Source organism: Diadema setosum, chromosome 20 (assembly GCF_964275005.1).
Source record: "Diadema setosum chromosome 20, eeDiaSeto1, whole genome shotgun sequence".
Lineage (NCBI taxonomy): Eukaryota > Metazoa > Echinodermata > Echinoidea > Diadematoida > Diadematidae > Diadema > Diadema setosum.
In genome coordinates, this window is record NC_092704.1 from 3,766,109 (window position 1) to 3,788,423 (window position 22,315).

At 39.1% G+C, this 22,315-nt stretch overlaps 1 protein-coding gene across 1 annotated transcript; it reads left to right on the top strand.

Annotated features, from left to right (window-relative positions):
- Nucleotides 1-8,852: 8,852 nt before the first annotated feature.
- LOC140244019 (ferroportin-like) lies at nucleotides 8,853-22,105 on the top strand. Its single transcript, XM_072323671.1, has 9 exons — nucleotides 8,853-8,884; nucleotides 11,068-11,156; nucleotides 13,309-13,468; nucleotides 14,518-14,760; nucleotides 15,976-16,185; nucleotides 16,648-16,865; nucleotides 17,828-18,164; nucleotides 19,827-20,036; nucleotides 21,179-22,105. The coding sequence occupies exons 2-9, from the start codon at nucleotides 11,109-11,111 to the stop codon at nucleotides 21,469-21,471; spliced, it is 1,719 nt and encodes a 572-aa protein (XP_072179772.1). The 5' UTR covers nucleotides 8,853-8,884; nucleotides 11,068-11,108; the 3' UTR covers nucleotides 21,472-22,105.
- The last annotated feature ends 210 nt before the right edge of the window (nucleotides 22,106-22,315 follow it).

Sequence of the window (22,315 nt, forward strand, 5' to 3'; positions counted from 1 at the left end):
TTTTCACTCATTTTGGAGTGACCTCATGGAATCACTCGCACACCCTGAGGTCACTCCAAAACGAGTGAAAATGAACATTTTCACTCAAAATTCAATCCAATTTCACTCTGAATTCACTCTTTTTTGTATTTACTCTGTTAAGAGTGAATATTTTCACTCGATTTTTTTTTATAGAGTAAATACAGATGTATTGATCAATTTACCTCAAATTTCAAAAACAATCCCCACCGCTGTCAATGCAGCAATGCTTCCATGTATTTTCCTACATGACAGAGACACAATAATACTTACATAATATTATGTTTAACATCCTTTGAAAGGGTATACAGGCTTTAATGATAAAAATGCAAACTTTTTTTTTTCAAATCTGGATAAAATATAACGCTGTCGTATAAAATTCAAAGTTCCACGTTGTGGATACCTCTACAGTTTCTCAATTTAAATCAATAGACGTTGAAAGCAATTAAAACGGAATCTAAAGCATCAATTCTGATATAAGTATTTATAATGTTTTTTTGTTTAAAGTCGTAATTTGATTTTAAGTAAATAGCTCCCTTTTTTCCACTACTGAATTGTACCCTTTAAACTCAGCATTTATCATGCATTTTTATGAAGAAGTCTCCCTGTTGGAGATAAAAATGTCATTGCTGTATTCTGTTGCAAATTTCAGAGTTATTTTTCACTTGGTTGTTTTCAAGATTACTTTACAAAAAGAAAGTTTCCTTCTGAGAATTCATTTGGAGATTTGTGATTGATGAAACTATTGAAAGCGTATATTTTCAGTTTTTCATGTATTAATGATTTTGTCATCGTAACAGCTTTGACATGAGAACAAATTTATTTTTCCTAAATGATCTTTCTGATCCAAATGTGGTCTGAAAACGTGCATCAACAAATGGGTAAAATGTATGTATCATACACCAACTGGGTATATAGGTACATTGTCAGCTATCTATTTTGGTTTTATTCATCACATTGTATTCCAGCATATATGGTAGATCGAAATATAAAATATTTTAATGTTCAGACTTCTACAGAGATTCTTTTCCCATTTTTGGAATTGTTCTTTTCGGTGGAAATTTTGTCATTAGGAGTTATTCATTTATTTTGTGACAAGAACTTTCCTGCATAGTTTCACAGAGCTGCATTTAACAATGAATATAGAGGGGCATTCATTGAGTCCTGTACGTCATCCTCATACAACACTAAAAAAAAAAATCGTTCTAAGATTGTAGAGTACTATACGTGATGATTATGATTCCCTAAACAATAAAAAAAAATCTATACCCTAACAAGGTTTTAATGTATAATATGGTATTTTACTCCCTTTATCAAAGAACATAATAATCTCTGGAATAATGTTGATAGCCTTTTACTTGATTATTTTCTCTGATCTATAGATACTAAAAATGCTATGCGTTACACATGATGCTGAAGAAGGAACCCTTTTCCTGCCTTCAGGTATTATATACGGAAGATGTACAGTCCTCGGTGAGACATACCCCCCCCCCGACAAATTATATTACTTCTATGACAGTGAATGCTTTGTCTTTTTAAAACTTGAATTGCTATATATAAAATATGCATATTTCAAGATGTCTTTGAATGTACCTGGGTGATCCTGTGCGCGTATGTATATATGCATAGTATGTCTTTCACATCTATATAAGCAATATAGACTGGTAAAAAATATATATATATATAGATAACTTGTTTTAAATTCGTGTCACAGAGGAGGGAAACTCAAATCTTACATTAATTTTCCATTTTCAGCAAAGAGGTATTTTGTGAGTTTTCACAGAATAAAGAATATTTGTAACATGATGAATTGGCTGCAATAAAGTGCTAAGCCACAAATTCGAAATGGGATTTGAAAAATCCTCTCGAATCCATTGAAATATTAATGTAGTAAATTTCCTCAAGAAACTATTCAATCTTGAGTATAAAGGTTCGTATAGGAAAAAATGGTCTTCTCGAGTCATTAACCTGATTTATGGATTTTTTCAAACTTTCAAAAGCGATTATCTCGAAATGACTATAGTGTGTGGGTTAGCACTATGTTGCACCGACCCCCTCAATTATAAACAGTGTGGATAGCATTTTGATGTGATGAATGAATAATAATTATTGTCCCTTGACCTATATGTGTCATACAGACAGTCATGTCTGTTTGTAACATGACAGTAAATAAAAAGTACAGATAATGGTCATGATGGGCCCCTAGAAGCACAACGTACAGTATGTTTCGGGGGGGGGGGGTCCATTATGATAAAATACAAATTATGATCAAATTTACCAACACGGAGATCAACTGAAAAGGAGAAGAAAAAAAAACACAACATTAACACTGAGGATGCAGTGCAGCTAGGCGTGTATAGTTTTAATAAAGACACATCCTTATTCAAAGTTGGAATTCCCTCTTAGGAAGTACTACCCAAAGCCCCTTTGCAAGATTTTTTTTTAATCGTTTTTTTTTATGTTCCACTATATAGACTGCATTCATGTATACCATTGTTCAAATTGTTGTGCAATTCCTATATTAAATACTTCGCAATGAGTGATTAAGAGCATGCTGTGTAAAGGCCAACCAGCGGGCTGAGTGCTTGTGTGTTAAAGGAAGGTTAGATATTGTCTAACAGCAGTAGGCCCTGTGACTCAGAAATAGAATGAAAAACATGCATAGTTTTGACAGAATTGCATTGAAGACGCATGGCAGGTTACCATAGAATAGAAATTACAAATAAATATAGTATTCATTTAGTGTAATCGATTCCTGGATCAGAAAAATGTCTAGGTAATATACTAGGCCTAAATCCAGGGACACGGTAGCCGAAGGCATTATGCTGCATGTTTTGATTGATGAAATCAAGCTATTAAAGGCTGGATCGAGAGGCGTCTTCATCGTTAACGTCAGAGGTAGTTAAAGCCGGTCATTTCATGAACACACAACTTCCTGAAAGTGGCGGATCCATGCAGGGCCATGGGAGCGCACCGGGCGCGCGCCCCCTTTATTTTATTTTTATTTTTGTTAAAACAGAAGAAATAAAAGAAATAAAAGAAATAAAAAATGGGGGGGGGGGGCATGCGCCCCCTTTGATTTTGTAAAGGCGCCCCTCTTTACAGAATTCCTGGATCCGCCCCTGATAAGCATTATGTATATTTTCGTTATGGTACACCACGTCTGAATTACGCTCGAGAGGACCGGATACGAGAGTATTGTATCTGTTGATTGTGACGATGCGCATGCATGCATTTAAAGGTGGAATCCAGTCAAAAATGTTAGTCTGATACAAAGGAATAAAATCTTAGTTCAACGGTAAAAAAAAAAAAAAAATGACTGAAATTAAATGAAAAATAAGAAACTTGCTATACGACATTTTGAAGCCTGTGCTAAATTTCTGCTAAACAGTTCTTACAGTGGATATTCAATTCAATTCAATTCAATTCAATTTTATTTCCATTTCCATTGAATAAACAGAAAAAATATATACAATACATTTACAGAACAAATCTATAACAATTTCAAAGAAAACGTACAAGTGGTCACGAGTAACAACAGAATTTCGTTTCTAAGGTATATACCTAATACAAAGATTAGAATGGAAATGGAGGGTCCCACTTAAAAAGCAAAGCAAAGATATGAGTATGCAAATAGGTGAAGTAACCATGCCTCACAATTTCCCAGTGATCGTGTACAAAAAAAAATAAAAAAAAATACAAAATACAAAAATTCAATGTTTCTGTCATTGAACTCTGAAACATGATATTATTCCTGGTTGATAACACCAGAACAGTGATCAGTGAGATATACCAGGACTTTAAGCCTCGGGCATAATTGCGTTTCAATGAAAAACGGGAAGATTTCAAAATTTTATCAGTAGGCCCCTACAATGCAAGATGGGAGGGGACATGCTCACTTTGCCATTCGCATGATTATTCATATTGACCGTTCAAGAACTATTTACTAAAAATTAGCCAAATTTCAAAATGCCATAACTTCCTTATTTTTCACCCGATTTCGATCAGAATTTTACCGTATTCGTAACAAAATATTCTACTGAAGTTTCTATCAGACTAACTTATATTTAGACTGGATTTCCCCTTTAGCGAATGCTGAAATTCCCATATAACTTGTGAACGGATTGTCAGATTTCCCTCAAACTTCACCAAAATGTTCTAATATTTTTGCATTCACTGATCCATCAACATTTGGGAGCGTTTGGGAGAGTTTGAGTTTTACTTAAAGGGAATTAACCTCTTTAATCATCTTAAACCGAAATTGATATTCTGTATCTCGTGCACGCATATATATGGAAATAACTGGGAAATTGTCAAAAAAAAATGTACTGATAGACCTATGAAGTGGAACTGAGCTAGGAAAGGATTCAAAGGGGATATTCCCCCAGTAGGCCTCCGTGAGGTTGAGTTTTTGGAATTGAAGTGAGAAGTTTAGCTTGTGCTCTTAAAATTATTCAGATTTTTTGTTTTTTTTTTTGTCAATCAGTAAAGTGTAAATGAGGCTAGGGAAAGGGGCAGAGAGGGGAAGGGTGTGGGATCTATCCCCTCCCTGAGATTTTCAATAGCATTTACGTTCAGAATTGAAATCCCAAGATGTGGTGCACCATGTGACTTAAGGTGAAAAATTTGGACAATATAGGCCTAATCTTACTTTATAGAAAAGGTTGATAGGGAGTGCCTTCATTATATGCATTTGTGGTACACATGCCACTTTATTGCCCATTTTTTTCCTTCTGAATCGGGGTGGAACAAAACAAAACAAGGCAAAACAAAACAAAACAAAACAAAACAAAACAAAACAAAACAAAACAAAACAAAACAAAACAAAACAAGGCAAAACAAAACAAAACAAAACAAAACAAAACAAAACAAGGCAAAAAAACCCCAACAAAACAAAACAAAACAAAACAAAACAAAACAAAACAATGCAAAACATTTTATTGCTACTCACTATTGCATAGCTAATTAGATAAAAGAACACTTTTTTATTTGTTTCATCTGACTGTGCTCGCGCGGCCTCCCCCCCCCCCCTTTCCCGCGTGTAACGGTTTATTCCGTCAGGCTTAAGAGAGTAATAAAGTCAAAGACTTGATAGTTATTCTCTATCCAAGTCACCAAGACAAATAAATGCCTTTCCCATCCTGGGAAAATATCGCCTCCCCGGGGGGGGGGGGGGGGTGAGGGAATCTTCAAATCGATCTGGGGGGTATTTCATCAACGCTTGTCAGTGCCGACAACTGTCGGCGCTGACCAATTTCAGCAAAATCCTTGGTTTTGATTGGCTGAGATGCTCTGGTCACTGACTGTTACTATGGTGATTCAAGTTGTCGGCGCCGACAAACGTTCATGAAACACCCCCCTGAATTGTCTCCAAAACTGCGCCGAGTGCATGTGATCATGATCATCCATGCCCCTTCATTCTATTTTGGCCCAAGCCCTGGCTGGGCACTGGACGTGCCCTTTCTACAAGCACATCGACGTACTTGCTTGTACGCCACCATCGGCGACTACCGGGTAGCGCAACCTACCGATATCGTATCGCTAGTACGTGTAACATATACACAGTACAGCTAGGCCCTCAAATAGCTAGCTGCAGCAGAGTACCAGGAGTAGTGGCGGTCCCGATCGCAATCGTAATCCTGCAAAATTATGTTTCTCTGGTCCTTACCTTACTGGTGGGACTCTACCTTCCCTTTTATTTAGGTAAGTATCTTCGTTTAATTGTGTATTATACTGTTAACTCCACTGATCTCTAGCCTAGGCAGAGTACAGCTGTCCTTATGTGAAGAATAGAACTTTTGTAGTTTTGGCGTAGCTCGTAGCCGCGGCTCAATCTCATCTCTGTGCTAGCATCTCGGCACCGTGGTGGCCGCGCGAGGCGCTTAGCCGTGCCGGTGGCCGGCCTGGTGCGACGAGTAACAACTTAACGTTATTAGAGCGCTGGTTACATTTTATTAGGCATTTTTTAGGTCTGTGAGCTGTGAGGTGAGGCTGTCTTTTTTAGGCATTGCCGTTGCTCCCGCCCGCGACTCTAGAGCGGCACACGCTGATACGATACAAAGCCATTAATAATCCGAGCTCTCTCAAGACTAGCTTTTCATTTACCCACGCACGGTGCGTCAAGTTGTTGAGGCTTATTGACTGTATTGTTATGTACTCGTACCCCTAACGTTACTCCGATCCTGCCTGTTCACGCCACCACTAGCAATGTGCGTGTTTGTGGGACTGTGTGAGTGCATGGACTCAGGCAGGCAGGCATGAGTGCACGTATCCGTGCGTAAGCTAGTACATTGTAGTACAAAGACGGTGTAGTCTGATCAAGGAGGTATCTCCATAGGTACCTCCTTGGTCTGATGGAGCAGTGAAAATGTTATGGAAAAATTAGGGGGGGGGGGGGAGATCCTAGATGGGGTCTTTCTGATAAAATGTATTAATATCATGGTGTGCAATTTCAAGTTTCTTTACCATTTTCCATTATTTTCATGCTTCCACGATCATGAGTCTGTTTGCTCAGACAAAAAAAGAAAAAGAAAAAGAAAAATGCCATTTTGTAATGGTTTTATAGGTCTCTGTCTTCGTGGGAATGTGAGAGGAAGTTCAGTAACATTACAACCTTTCAACTGACCCAAGTAATAGATTGAGGTGCTAAACAAGCATTTGCCCAATATGCCGATTGCCTGGGGAAACTGAAAATCAAAGCCAGACAAGTGTTTTGAAACAATGAGAAAAAAAAAAATACTTGTCTGAGTTGGGCAAGGAAAAAAAAAAATTGCAGCACCACTTTTTGTCTTTTTCCCGAGCTACAAACCCACAAATATATCCATGTTAAGCCCATTGACTGTCTGTCAATAGTGTCATGCAAATCACTTTAATTTCATTTCAGCAACTTCTAAACACATGCATGATGAAGCCGCTGTAATCCAATGCCAACACTCGATCGAACAGAGCTTGTTACTCCAGTATCAATATGTGCTGTTTCATTCAAGTGATTGTGTCATATTAATTCATTGACTTACAGTGTACATTGTACTATAATTTTTATATATTTTTTACTTTCTTTAATTGGGCAAGTAAAATTCATGTTCAGGCCAGTGTTCTGCAGCAATCTGAAAATCTGTTGGCCATTTGGGCAAGTGCCAAAATATACAATAGCACTTTGCAACGTGGGGGGGGGGGGGGGGGTTGCCCCCCCCCCTCCCACACCCTCCACCATTTAGTTGCTTCACTCCCTCGCAGGGTCCGACTCCCAGCCACCTCACAAACTTAGCATCTCTGTTACAGGTAAAGAGATGGAACCTTGGTTTGTATGCTCATGGCACAAGAAAAGAAAACAGTTATTCAGTGGACAAATAGATATATCGCAACAAATCCCATTGAAATAACCTTTGTCCTTAAAGCTTGACCGTATGACATCTCTTATTTGTTGTTACATCAATTCAGGCATAGAATGAAGTGCAAACACAAGTTTGTCAATATTGCCTCCTTAGAGGTATCTTTCAGAGTTGTATGATTTTTGTGTGTTTGTGTAAAATTGTGTTCATCAAGTGTTATGGTGATGAGATTATTCACTATTTTTAGTTATTCAGAAACATTGGCTACCAAACACATTCCTGTCATAAAAAGTATTTATCATAGGGATCACAAATGCCTAGACAGTGTTATGTACAGGTGCATTTTGCGTCTCCAGCGATGACACGCATATGAATACACCAGCTCCATCCATGTGATGATCACATGATCCTTGATCAAATGCCATTCATCAGACAGTAAATATCACAAATGAAGCAAAGGCACAAAGTTCAAAGTCTACTTGAAGACACCAATGTTTTATCTCTCTATTAAATGAATAGTCTCACCTCTAAACCCAGGGTCATCTTTCTCTGTGTAATAAAGTGTCATTGCTGCTGTTTTGAAAGTCAAAAATATGTGCTGCTGATTTGATAAAGATTCAGCATGCAAGATATGGACTGACTGGTTGATTTCTTGTGAAATAGCCAGGTTGATTATTGAAAACAAATTACCCCTCCCCCCTTCCATCACATGCAAGCTGCGTGGCTATGAGTACCTCTACAGATCACTCAAAAGTTTATGTTATGGACTACTAACTTCTCTGTCATCACACTCTTCGCTTATCTTTCAGGCTGAATGTTCATTTGTATCTCGTGAATGACTATTATTATTATTACAAGTGTACAGCTGTATACCACAACACAACCTTTAGTCTCCTCTGTATCATATAACTTTGTCTGCATGCATCTACACTGTATTGACTGACTTGTTCATAACGTTCATATAAAAGTGGTAGCTGAGCTTATGACTTACAATGACAGAAACCGTTTTAGAACACTCTGCTTTCTGACTTACTACAGGATGATATAAACAGGGATCTCTACTTGCATTCCCATGCTGTAACAGGACGCCTTGCACTCTCACACTGACTGAGTGCTTATGGATCTTTGCAGAAGTGATTGGAGTAGGGTGTATCTAATTCTGACACCTGTTATCAGGTGATGCAGTGAATGATAGAAGACAACTTGTCGCCGCCAAGTACTGAACTTTTTATTTCCAAATCCACACTGAAAGGAAATAACAGAGAATATGTCTGGATATGCACGGTTCGTGGACGAGGATGAAGATTTTGAAGATGTTACTCAAAGACCATCCTTGGAGGGAGGTGGAGGAAATAAACGGGAGGAGGAGTTGGAGGAGGAGGTAGACCTTGGCACAGTAGAGGCGATTAATCTCGAACAGGCAGGAACACCGGGTTTCCCTGGGCAAGATGCTGGAGAGAGTGGAAATGGAGATAGTGGAAAGGAAGGAGAAGATGGAGGAGGAGGAGAAGGAGATGATCTGGCAACTGAAACAGGTACAATTAGGTTGTTTGTTCTATTGGTAATCTATAATGTGGGAGATCACAGTTTAAATACATACCAAGGTAGTATACATGTAGCTGTACATTCATTGTGGATAGCTGTCCTTGCAAGAGGTAGTCTACTAAATTTGTTTGGACAGTGATTTTGGCCCCTAGACTCATACAAAATATATTGTGTATGTATGTTCCTACCTGATAAAGAGGTCAAAAAAAATCATTGATAGAAGCCATAAATGAGCAAGTAAAGTTTGTTAGGACAAACAAACTTCAAAGGAAACCAAAGCCCAAATGTGGTTGTGGCTTGAGTGAAGGCAGCAATACAGTGCTGTGTAGTTACAACAAACACAGTTATAATGAAATTTCATGATGATAAAGTAAAACTTTAGGTCCCAGAATTATCATAATCAAAGTGTATGGTGCAAAATTTGTGCACAACGAACACTGATATAGCAAAATGTTTACAATATAGTCATTTATGAGCACCATTTACAAAAGAAAACAAAACAAATGTGCAATTTTACAATGTGCAAGTGCAGATTGCTTACAAAATCAAACAAGTCAGAGCATATTGTGCGATTTGCAGAGAGTCTCTGTGTGGATGATTACTTCAAATTGCATTTTCAAAATAAAAATTGCTCTTTGTTCGCTCCCTGTGCCACACACCATTTCTGAGGAAAATTTGTGTTATTCATCCAAAATGAAATACTGGTAAAATTTGTTATTCTGAAGGTTTGTTATTACAATTTCTTTTATTTTTTTTCCATTTTTTTTTTTAATAAATGACATTATTCCTAAGGTTTGTTATCCCTATTAAAGGTTTGTCCTTTATTGTATTAAACATTTAGCCATGTTTGGTTACACAAAACTGTAATACTTGAGCTCTAAATACAAACAGATACAACTTTCATGGGCCAACATGTTTCTATAAACCATAGGATTACCAGGTTTCTAAATATTTTGTGTAATTTCATTTTTTGTGTACATTTCATATAAATTCATTTAATTCATTGATTGATTGATTGGTTCATGCACTTTTCATTTAATTAACCACATTACCTCGTCCAAGGAGGTTATGATTTTGCCAGTGTACAGTAGGTTTGTTTGTCTGTTTGCAAAATAACCCAAAAGGTTGAATGGATTGGATGAAACTTACAGGAAATGTTGATAATTATCCACAAGGAACAGATGATTCAATGTTGGTAGTGATCCAGGCATTTTTATGAAGTTTTGAAGAATTTTTTATCTTTTGGCAGATAGGGTCAATGAACTTGGGAGTTCAAGCTGCGCTTATTTGAGGTTTGCATACGCGCACTAAAGTGCATGCTCTGCTTGAGGCGCCGCGCATCACGCAGCAGAAAGCTTATGAGGTAAACACAAGGGTTCTATATCATTGGGAAATTGGGCAATATTCAGCATGCGTATGTGTGAAAATGAGCTGCTTGGCAGAGGTCTGTGCTCTCAGAGTGCTTAGTTTTTTGTTTGTTTGTTTGTTGTTTTTTTTTTTTTGGGGGGGGGGTGTATTTTATGTTCTGGTTTCAAATTGATATAAATTGGCTTTTGTGGTGATTAGGCTAAGGTAGTGAAAAATAAAGAACAGATGATTATGTGCATGGTAACTGCTACAAAGACAAGTACAAATTTGTAGATTGTTGAATTTCTCAGTGACATGCAGATTCACCCTTAAACTCATTCCTGGATTTTGGATCAGAAATGTTGAATTTAAAGTGTATGAGGAATATGAAGCTCATGCATATGAAGGGATTTACTACCTGAACAAGACCTACTCACTGGGCTCGAAGGTGTCTGAAGTATTTTCTTTCATTTCAGAATTTCACAGAAGCATGGCAAATGATAAGAGGTAGCCTCTGTCCAAACATATTAGTGACACTTTTAGCAAATTTGAGATCATGATTTAGAGAGAAAAAGCAAAATTTTGTCAAATTTGTGTTGTTCTATTTTGTTCTGTTTTGTTTTGTTTTAGTGCTTATGTGTGTGTGTGTGTGGGGGGGGGGGGGGTGGGGTAATTTGCATTCCGGTAATCATTTTTGCAATTCCACCTGACAGATTTAGGAATCCCAGCAATGTAAGTGCATGGACGCTTATTTTGCAACCTACATTTCATTGTCCTCATTGTCTTCATTGCCAATGACCTTTGACCCTACACTTCCACCAATAAGCATCTCCACGATGGAGCATCGCTGCCTGCTACCGCTGGTTGATGAGCAATGCTGTGCTACTCTACACAAGCCAAGCCTTATCAGCATGGGTGAGAAATATAATTCACATGTTCATGAGAGGTCATATGTAATGTACATGATTGCAATTTAAATGATTGTTAAAAGTTGATATCATGCACATATATATATTTTTTTAATTCTTCTGACTATAAGAAATGAATGAAAAGAAAAAAGGAAATAAAATTCACAAAATCCACTGAATCATGTGGGGGGGGGGCAAAATATGCCTCGTCGTGTCACACAATAATTTTGTAATGTGAGAAGGCTGTTCAACGTCAAGTCTTGCGTGACTTGAGACCAAATTTGCAATGCCCACATGTACTGAACCACGCCCATTTTTGTAACTGCATGTCACCCAAAAAGGGCACAATTTTGTGTACATTTCTAATGGAAAATGGTGCTTTGTCATATCAATTACCTTAATTGATTAATCTTATGCCAATTATGTTAGAAAAGTGGTCAGTGACAATTTCAAATAAAAAAACAAAACAAAAAAGTCAACAAAAATACATTAGAAATTCTGAAACAATGAAATACACAAAAATGACTTTTGGGTGTGTCCAGCCTCCAAATCAGTTACAATTTGCTGATTGATTCACTCATCAATCAGATCTAAGTAGTTTAGAACAAGCTTATTTTTTTGTGTGTTTCCTTTTCCAAATTTATTTTAGTAGCAGTATCTTAAAATTGATATGAAAAATTGACGGGGCGCAGGCTGATCCACATTATTTTTTACAGGTGTGGGACCCTGGAGACCCGTTAGCATTGGAAAACCATGGAGTGGAAAGGCTGGGACCCTAGAGACCCGTTAGCATGGGAAAACTATGGGGTGGAAAGGCTGGGACCCTAGAGACCCGTTAGCATGGGAAAACCATGGGGTGGAAAGGCTGGGACCCTAGAGACCCGTTAGCGTGGGAAAACAATGGAGTGGAAAGGCTGGGACCCTAGAGACCCGTTAGCATGGGAAAACCATGGGGTGGAAAGGCTGGGACCCTAGAGACCCGTTAGCATGGGAAAACCATGGAGTGGAAAGGCCGGGACCCTAGAGACCCGTTAGCATGGGAAAACCATGGAGTGGAAAGGCCGGGACCCTAGAGACCCGTTAGCATGGGAAAACCATGGAGTGGAAAGGCTGGGACCCTAGAGACCCGTTAGCATGGGAAAACCATGGAGTGGAAAGGCCGGGACCCTAGAGACCCGTTAGCATGGGAAAACCATTGGGTGGAAAGGCTGGGACCCTAGAGACCCGTTAGCATGGGAAAACCATGGAGTGGAAAGGCTGGGACCCTAGAGACCCGTTAGCATGGGAAAACCATGGGGTGGAAAGGCCGGGACCCTAGAGAACCGTTAGCATGGGAAAACCATGGGGTGGAAAGGCTGGGACCCTAGAGACCCGTTAGCATGGGAAAACCATGGGGTGGAAAGGCCGGGACCCTAGAGACCCGTTAGCATGGGAAAACCATGGGGTGGAAAGGCTGGGACCCTAGAGACCCGTTAGCATGGGAAAACAATGGAGTGGAAAGGCCGGGACCCTAGAGACCCGTTAGCATGGGAAAACCATGGAGTGGAAAGGCTGGGACCCTAGAGACCCGTTAGCATGGGAAAACCATGGGGTGGAAAGGCTGGCCTGACTTCGATACATACATTTGTTTAATTATAATCCATGGAAAGAACTGTGTACAGATTTGTCACTTATCTCTATGTGTCGACACACACTGCTGAAGATTCCCAAATGGAAATAATGTCACTGATGATTGAGTGTATACTTTGATGCACATACATATGTATTCGCTGATGGGCAATTCTATTCTAGCAGACTTGCGCTAGTTGTGGTTTTAGAATGTACCATGGTGGGCTGCAAATGAAATTCAATTCAATCGGGCCACCCTTCATTCTTTGCGTTACTGGGTCTTTGATCGAGTGGCATACCATACACATTGCAGGGCTGCACACTAACCCATTTTTTCTACTGGTTCGACCTGTCTGTTGGACCAGTAGATACCCAGTTTTTCTATGCATTACTGGTCCATTCCTGAGAAAGTTACCTGGTACTGGTCTGACAGTGATTTTTACTGGTCAGGGACCGTTGGACCAGTGCCAGTGTGCAGCATTGCATAATGTGATAAAAAAGAAAGAAAAAGCACTGTACATGTAGAAAACAATTGCTATTATTGTTGCCAGGGTGATCGCATGTGGAGCTTTGCAGTGTCCCTGTACCTGGTGGAGATAGAGGAACAATCCCTGCGCCTCACAGCTGTATACGGCCTGTGTGTGTCGGGCTCATCTCTGCTATTTGGAGCAGCTGTGGGCAGATGGGTGGACAAGACGCCGAGGCTTAGGGGTTGGTATTCTGTGATGCTGTATTCATACTATTACTATGTAAAGCCAGTCACTGCACTCGAAGGATATATTGCATGTCATTCTTCACTGCTCACAGAATCAGTGACAGAGACTCAGATTCACCTGATGTGAGACATTGCACCCAGAGAACAATCATAGAAGTACATACATTGTAGTATTAATTATTTCATAAACATAACATTCAAGGAAAACACCCAAACAATTATAGTTCATTAGATACGGGACAACAAGACAAAAAGGAAAAGTTGCCAATCAATATTCGTTAAGGGAGATACCCAAACAAAGATGTGGATACAGTGAATGCAGAAACTTTAAGTACATTACATGAATCTAGTTGGAGGAAATGTTTGGTTTGGTGCCCCAAATTTTGTTATTTTATACTTTTGATCTCAAAATACACAAAAACAACTCATTGTCGTGGCAAATCACGTGAGACAGACAAGTTTCTTTTTAGAACCTTTGGATTCATTGCAAGCACATTCCAAATTTTGGAAGATGAATTTTGAGCGCTTCTGTGAACTATGTTTTGGCTGTAAACACAGTAACTAGAATGGCAGATTTATCTGAAATGATGAACAGTTACATTAATCAGTTTAACTAGGGGAAGGAAATACTCCTTCACAATAATGATAGGGTGACAGAAGAGTATTAAATTTGAATGTAAATAAACTTTTAATCTTAATATGCAGTTGAGGTATCTGTATGATATGGTCAATTAAAGGACTTTGGTGTGACTGAAACCTTGGTATGTGTAGTTCAAGTCCCTGTACAGGACATGGTATTAGTAAAGATAATGATATGCCAACCATTCTTCCTTCAAGCATTTTGCAAGATAGTACATCACCAGAGAAGACATAAATTTGAGTGTACTGTATATCCCCAGTGAAGACATAGATTCAAGTGTATATCACCAGTGAAGACATAAATTTGAGTGTATGATATGCAAGTAGTCACAGTATTGCATCAACCCCCGCATTTTGAACTTGACACTGATTACAATTTCGTGGGTAATACTTGACGAACTTGCAGCGGCCAGAACATCGCTGATCATCCAGAACAGCTCCGTCATCATCAACGCCTGCATCCTCTGCACCGTGCTTCTCCTCAAGGAAGGCATCCTGCCCATCTGGAATGGCGCCCTCTACATCATCTGTCAGCTCATCATCATCCTCCTGGGGACGATCGCCTCGCTGGCGTCGCTGGCAGAGAAGATCTGCATCCAGAAGGACTGGGTCGTGGTCGTCGCAGGAAATGACAAGGAGGTGTTAGTCAGTAAGTAGATAAAGGAGAAATCCAGTCCAAATATAACTTAGTCTGATAAGAAAGGGTAAAAAATATTATGAGTTCAACAGTAAAATTTTGATGGAAATCTGGTGAAAAATAAAGTTATGACATTTTGAAGTTTGGGGGGAAACAGTTTCTGAACAGTCAATATAAATATGCAAATGGCAAAGTGAGCATGTCATTCCCTCACATATAGCTTGTACATAAAATTTTGAAATTTCCAGTTTTTCATTCAAATGCAGCTATGCTCGAGGCTCAAATCCTGATATATTTCACTGATCACTATTCTGAAGCTATTGAACCAGGAATAATGTCATGTGTCAGACTTCAACGACAGAAACATTAAATTTTTGTCATTTTTTATTCACTATCAATGGAAAATTGTGAGGTTATGACGTGGTGAGCTCACTCATTTGCATATTCATATCCACTGTACAAGAACTGTTTTGCAGAAATTAGCAAGACTTCAAAATGGCATACATGTAACTTCATTATTTTTCATCCGATTTCAGTCAGATTTTTACCAGTAAACTCGTAAGATTTCACTATTTTTTTTATCAGACTGACTTATATTTTGACCGAATTTCCCCTTTTTAAGTGTGCCTTACATAGGAGAGTCAAATGTATGAAGTGTCAACTTGACCATTAACCCTTACAGTACAACATTTGACAGCATGTGTCTCCATTTGATTCATTGATTATTTGATTTTTAGATTCCGAGAATTAGAAATAAAATATGTTAGATTGCAAAGTATGCATCCAATACATTAACCTGTTGAGGACGGTTTGATTTTGCTACAACACGCACTTCCAATAGACACTTGCCCGAGTATACTCGGACTCGTCCTAATATCGTAAATAATTCTAACATAATTGCACTATTCAACACGAGTATCAGCAGTGAGTAAATGCAATGTTTAAAGAAAGAAAGTATGGGAAGACCAAAAGCTCAAGTGAGCTTGACAGTGACATTATAATGAAGAGAAGATAAGCATGAAATTTGTACGGTAAATGACAATATTTTGTTTGTGTAATAAGTAATTAAATGACAACATTCGTTTTAAGCAATGCACGCTCATATTTGCCTTGCAATATCATTTTGCTTAGTAATCTTTTCTCTATCCCCTAACTTTGGCACACATTTTTGCCAGATCACTCTAATAGCTAAAAGTACATAAATGTACATGTATTTTTCGCCAACAGATCTGAATGCCAACATGCGTCGCATTGATCTCCTGGTAAACATTGTGGCTCCCATTGCTGTCGGTGCAATCATGTCGGCCTCCATGTTGGTAGGAGGCATCTTCATCGCAGCCTGGAATGCCGGCTCCATGGCCATTGAGTACTGGAACCTCCACAGGGTCTACAGAAATGTCCCGGAGCTTGCTATGAAAGGTGGCGTGAAATATACAGGTGAGCAAAGTTCTGTTCAAATTCTGGTAAAAGTCTCATCAACCATTCAGAAACATAAGCTATCAACATGGAGATCTGATGCATGCCATGTAAACAATGAATGGTCTTGGACCCCCTGGAAGTAGAACTTGTAGTACAGGCGACTTCTGTTATAATAAAGTCCTCGGGATCAGCAGTTTCATTTCACTACATCAAAAATTTTGTTATAATCGAAGTAGATAAAGATAAATAGTTAGATAATAATTTGGGGACCTGAATTATTACCTGATTGCATTTTGAGGATTTTATTATAGCCATGTTCTCTATAGTCAGGGGTTGAGGGTAAAAGTTCATAGAGTACCCACATGGAGTGGAACTCATAACACAAATCAACTTGTAATCAGTCATGTTGGAATGTCTGTCTTCACCTAATATTTGGATTCTTGTCATCTTTTTTCTTTGTCCCTCTGTTTTCTTGACAAGATGAGGAGACTGAGCAGAACCAGTACTCCGAGATGACGGAACCTGTGTCTCCAGAGAGGGATGTTTCCACCGACCAGCCCTCCTCTCCAGCACAGAGCAAGAGCGAGGAGGACGGTCCGGAGAAAGAATTTACTGAAATCCCCGTCACTCCCCTGCCGTCTGAAACACCCTCTCAGCCAGCAGAATCAAAGAGCAACAAAGTCGTTGCAAAATTAAAGGTGTGCAACTACACAGTCATTTTATTTGTGTTCAAGTCAATAAAATTACAGTGTACTCCCATTATAGCCAACTCAGTTATAAAGAAATTCTGGTTACAACAAAGTAAACATTCAGGCCGCAACATTATCCACTCTATGTATTTTTGTTGTTTAATTGTTCGGTTACAACAAAATTTCGATACAGTGCATTCTCTTTATAACAAACACAGTTATATCAAAATTCTGGTTACAACGAAGTCAAAATTCAGGCGGCAACATTGTCCACTCTATGTATTTTTATTGCTTATTTGTTTGGTTACAACGAAATTTTGATATAACGAAAGAAAACTGCCGGGTCCAAGGACTTCGTTATAACAGGAGTCCACTGTAGAGGATTAGATCCAGAAGTCATCACTTCATAATCATTGTGTGAATGTTGCAATCATCTATGCAACTTAGATAAGATGTTTATGTCTTCTTGAGTCTGCTACTGACCCGCATGAAAACATTCCCATCTCAAATTTCCATATTTGAAGTAAAATCCCAACTAATAGCTTGTTTCCTTCACAGCAAAGACCCACTGAATATAAGTGTCTGACTGGTATTACAGGAAATCGAAGAATCATACGTAAGAACAGAATTGATAAATACATGTTTCTGTTGGGAATTGATGAAAAAGTACAAGCATGTCTATTATGTGTATTTCACATGTGTGATGATAATATGTAGTATTCTATGCCCTCCGATCTGTAGCATCATTTTAGCTTCAGGTAAAAGTATCTAACATGTGTGAGAGTGTATAGAATGTATTAACACATTCCATGCCAGTGAGTCAAATGTACACTACTTCACACACATACCTATGGACAATAAAATAAAACTGGCACAAAGAGGGTTAAATTTGGTATTGATTTCACAATATATGTGCTGTTTCTTTCATCAAATTTTATTTCGCTGTCTTGTGGTCCTGGAACATTGTCCAGGATATGTTTGAAGGCTGGAAAGTGTACCACTCCTACGACGAGTTCTGGGCAGGACTGGGCCTGGCCTTCCTGTACATGACAGTGCTGGGCTTCGACTCCATCACCAATGGCTATGCCTACTCCCAGGGCGTTCCAGAGTGGGCCATTGGTCTGGTGCAGGCTTTTGGGTCCATCTCTGGAATTGTGGGCACCCTGCTCTTTCCCTTCATGAGGAACCGGGTGGGCCTCGAGCGGTCTGGGCTGTACTCCCTCTCTATCCAGATCTCCTTCCTCATGCTGTGCCTGGGGTCCGTCTGGGCCCCAGGAAGTCCAATGTTATATGACTACAGCCAGGACAGCCCTACATCAGGTAAGTCACTGTATTTAATTTCAGGTATTATTATTATATTTTTAAATTCCCAGTAGCAATATTCATAGAATTGATGGAAAAGTGATCATTGTACATGTTATAGATTTTGTTCATGTAATGTCTAAGTAGGGTCAGCGCAATGAGGGGAGGTGGTGGGGGGGGGGGGGGGGCTTTTTTGCATAGTACTCGTACATCGGAATACATAGGGACTTACCACTTGGGGCACCCAGAAAGATGCGATTAAGCCTTTTTTTCTTTGTCTTTTTTCGTCGGCTGATTAAACCGGAAGTGGCTGCAAAAATATAAACTGGGCCACTTCTATAAACACAGCGCCGGCCCTGCTGAAAACTGCAGGTTTATGATTCTCTACCTAATTAGAATGATGTATGAAAGGGACTGTTGAGGACTGTTTGATTTTGCTACAGCACACATTTCCCAAAGACGCATGCCCGAGTATACTCGGGACTCGTCTTCAACGGGTTAACAACAAACAAATACCTTTGAAATTGTGAATCAATAGATTGTTATTAACCCTATTCTAACTGGGCTATTTGAGACCAAGTTTTTACTGAGGGGGGGTCAATTTGACCCCCCCTTCAGATCTCGGCCGCCGATCGCGCGATTGCCGCGAAATTTTGCCTGAAGATAGAGCTGGATGTCAACTACAAGATTACATCGTCATACAATAGAAAAATATTGCCTTCTATTTTTAATAAATTAATTATGTAAATTTGTGCATGAAATCATATTTTCACCTATAACTCCATTAAAAAGACTGGAGGATTGCTAAATTTTTGTGTCAGAATTCCTGAAGATACATCAAACAATTTTTGTGCAAAAAAAAATAGCTCAATTGAAATTAATTTCTTTTCTTTTTTATTGTTTTGTTAATTTCTTATGTATTTTATTGTTTTTTCAACCTTTTGTTTTCTATTGTTTTTTTGCCAAAACTTGTTGCAGGCACTTTTTCAGGCTTATCTACACTAGAATTGATTAATTTCAATGGTTAAAAGTTGAAATAATCTAATTTATATCAATTTAACCAAAAAACACAATTTGCATTTGATTTGCACATGATATCATGAATTTGAGCTGTTTTTTGGTTGACATGCATATGCAAAACATTATGTAACTTCAGAACGGTGTACCTGGATGTCGCAAATTTGGTCTCAAAATATGCGGGAGACTTCAATGAAAAAAGTCGTGAAACGACGTGGCAAAACCTTTTCGCGTTGCGAAATCGTGGCGCGAAACGTCGAAGGGGGGGGGGGGTCAATTTGACCCCCCCAGTTAGAATAGGGTTAAAGCTGTAAACATACAATGTTGCCATCAGTATGCAGGAGTAGTTATCAATCAGCAGCAGAGGTTCACAGGTGTTATTTGTCCGACCACTTCCCCTTTTTAGAACTTTTAATGCATGCCATTCATTTACAGATGATTTCAAAGAATATTAGTAGGGGAATTCTATTAATGATGTGTAAACCTCTTTTGCAGGACATGATGCATTCACACCAAAGTTCATTGTCACCCGGCTTTTCCAGTAAGGTTGTTAGTCAAAGTAGACTCTCAAAACGAGTATTTGTAAACCTAACACTTTTAGGGACCTATCCACATGACTGTGAACCCATTTTACCCTTCGTTTGAAACCAGCCATTCCAACAGATCAAGACCAGAATTTCACCCTGACTACAGCATCACTGAGTGTGTCTCCAAGGGGGTTTGTCACAAGCAGTGCCCTTCCCACCACACCCTCACCGGACTTCTCCAGGGTTCAGTGCAAGTACAACGGATCAGATGAACAGCAAACATCGTACATCTCCATCTCGTTGTTCTTCTCTGGTCTTGTGTTCTCCAGAATCGGTCAGTGCCCCTTGCTTTAGGTTAAAGGCATAATTTACCATTTGCAGATGAAACAAAAACCCAGCATTAGTGCTTTAAAATAGTTCTGAAATATGAGTTAGGGTTAGAAACAACTACTGTAAAATTTGAATCTGTATAATCAATGTTAAGTATTGTTGAATACACAAAATGTGAACAATAGTTATAATAAAAATGTTTCCAGACTGAACCGTCTGCAGTTATGGTTTATTGAGAAAAATACTGATATCTCCTTGTATTTTAGGCTTTATTGCAAAAATTGTTCCTGGTAGGGTGTTTTGTGATACAGCAGACCTACACGTGTGCATTAATTGTGATATCTTGAACATTTTTTAAATCACTGCTTCCAAAGGTAAACAGGGCCTCTAATGTGGTTTCATGTCATATCTTCGAGATGAAGGGAAAGATATACTTGAGGAAGTTTAAACGAGCAGCCTGCCTTGTTTCTCTCTCTCCATTTTCTTCTTGTTGACTGAAAGTCATCTTTAATGAACTGCAAAATTAGAGCAAAGATTACTCACTCGAAAGTCTGTGCCAATGATATTTTCTGTGCTGTATAAACAAGAATTAAAGGGCGTGTACAGTTCTGGTTGAGGTGAGGATTTATCTTTTAACGTTATGCGAGATATTCAGTAACCACTCTATGAGATGTAAAAGAGCATGCAATTCTAAGGGGTATCTCAAGTTTATTTGATGAAAATCGGTTTTGAAATGGCTGAGATATCCAAAAACAAGGTGAAACAAAGAGATCCTAATTAAAGGTGTTTCCTGTCGCCTTATATTATTATCACTTTTTGGGATATCTCAGCCAGTTGAAAACCAATTTTCATCAAAAAAAAAATTGAATCCTTCTTGAAATTACATGCTCTTTCATATTTCAGAAGAGGTTTCTCATTATCTCACTTAGGAATGTTCAAAACATGAATCCTCACCTCAACCAGTACTGTACAGTCCCTTTAAGCAACACATTGAATAATGATAGGATACAGATGTATTCTGGAGCCATTTGGAAAGAGTCCCTTGTGTAGCCAAGCTTGTTCTGGAGAAATGATTTAGGGAGAAATGAGTGGAGGAATTAACTTAAATGCATGGTGTGTCTTGTGCTCTGTTTGTACGCTATCCAGGTCTGTGGTCTTATGACCTCGTCACCACACAGCTCATCCAGGAACAGGTGAGGGAGACAGAGAGGGGGGTATTTAATGGCGTCCAGCGCGCCATGGAATGCAGCTTTGACATGCTGCATTTCATCCTGGTCATCGTGCTGCCCTGTCCTGAGACCTATGGCTACCTCATCATGGTGTCCATCTGTTTCGTGGCCTGCGGCCTGCTCTGCTTCATGGTCTACTCCCGCATGAAACGCGGCCATCTTCTCCACCTCGAGAAACTGGCGCCGTGCATGAAAAATGGCCATGCTTGAGCCCGCCACTTGATCGGACAATCCTGGTAAAGGATGTGCTTGTTCTGCAGAAGTCACATCTTGATCTTGCTCCCATCCTAGACTGGCTGTTTCATCCAGACACCTTGCCATTCTGTCCCACCCGTGGTCTGGGTGTATACATGCTTGTAATCTGAAAACTGAGAAACAAGAGAGCCATGTGGACCGATGTGTACATCAGGCAGTGGTAGCAATCCAAAATATTTCTTTATCTTTCACACGAAGAGAGATATAAATTATGTGACCCAGACATTGCCACAGTATCACTGGTGACTGGTGATTACGCGTGGAGGTAGTATCTCTGCTGTGGTCAAGGAGAATCTGGCATGATTCTCCAAAACGTTGCTCAGAACCAAGACGATGTACATGGTTGATTGTACATAACATCTCAACTGCTTAAATTTCTTTTATTCATGATAATCATGTTTATGGCCGTGTGGGGTGAATCAGGCATATAACTTTGTGCTGGGTGTGTATCAAGGGTTGTGGTGCTGGGTATGGTAACCTAGATTGCATATGAAGTTACTTCAAGCACAATGCAAAATTGAACAAGCAGTGCAATTAGATGTCATAGTCTAGGGGGTTTTGGCAATTGAAGCAAGCATTTCCAGTAAGCTTGAAGGGGGCAGGAGGGCAAAATGTTAAAGTTTGCAAGCTTAGCTCAAAGTCTATACCATCAATGACTACTTTAGAGCTTCAGAGGCAGTCCATGAAACAATTTCAAGCAGGTTTGGTCACGCTGTAATGAAATTGTTCAGTGTTGTTTATAGAAGAGCCTCATGCAATTAGATTTCAGTTTCCAAGTTTCAGAATTACAGTTGTTCGA

What these genes read in the sequence shown, in the direction of transcription:
- LOC140244019 (XM_072323671.1), top strand. Translation starts at nt 11,109, where the DNA reads ATGAGCAATGCTGTGCTACTCTACACAAGCCAAGCCTTATCAGCATGG. An exon ending in AAGTCGTTGCAAAATTAAAG is followed by an intron (nt 16,866 to 17,827) that starts GTGTGCAACTAC and finishes AACATTGTCCAG; the next exon opens with GATATGTTTGAAGGCTGGAA. An exon ending in ATATGACTACAGCCAGGACA is followed by an intron (nt 18,165 to 19,826) that starts GCCCTACATCAG and finishes GTTTGAAACCAG; the next exon opens with CCATTCCAACAGATCAAGAC.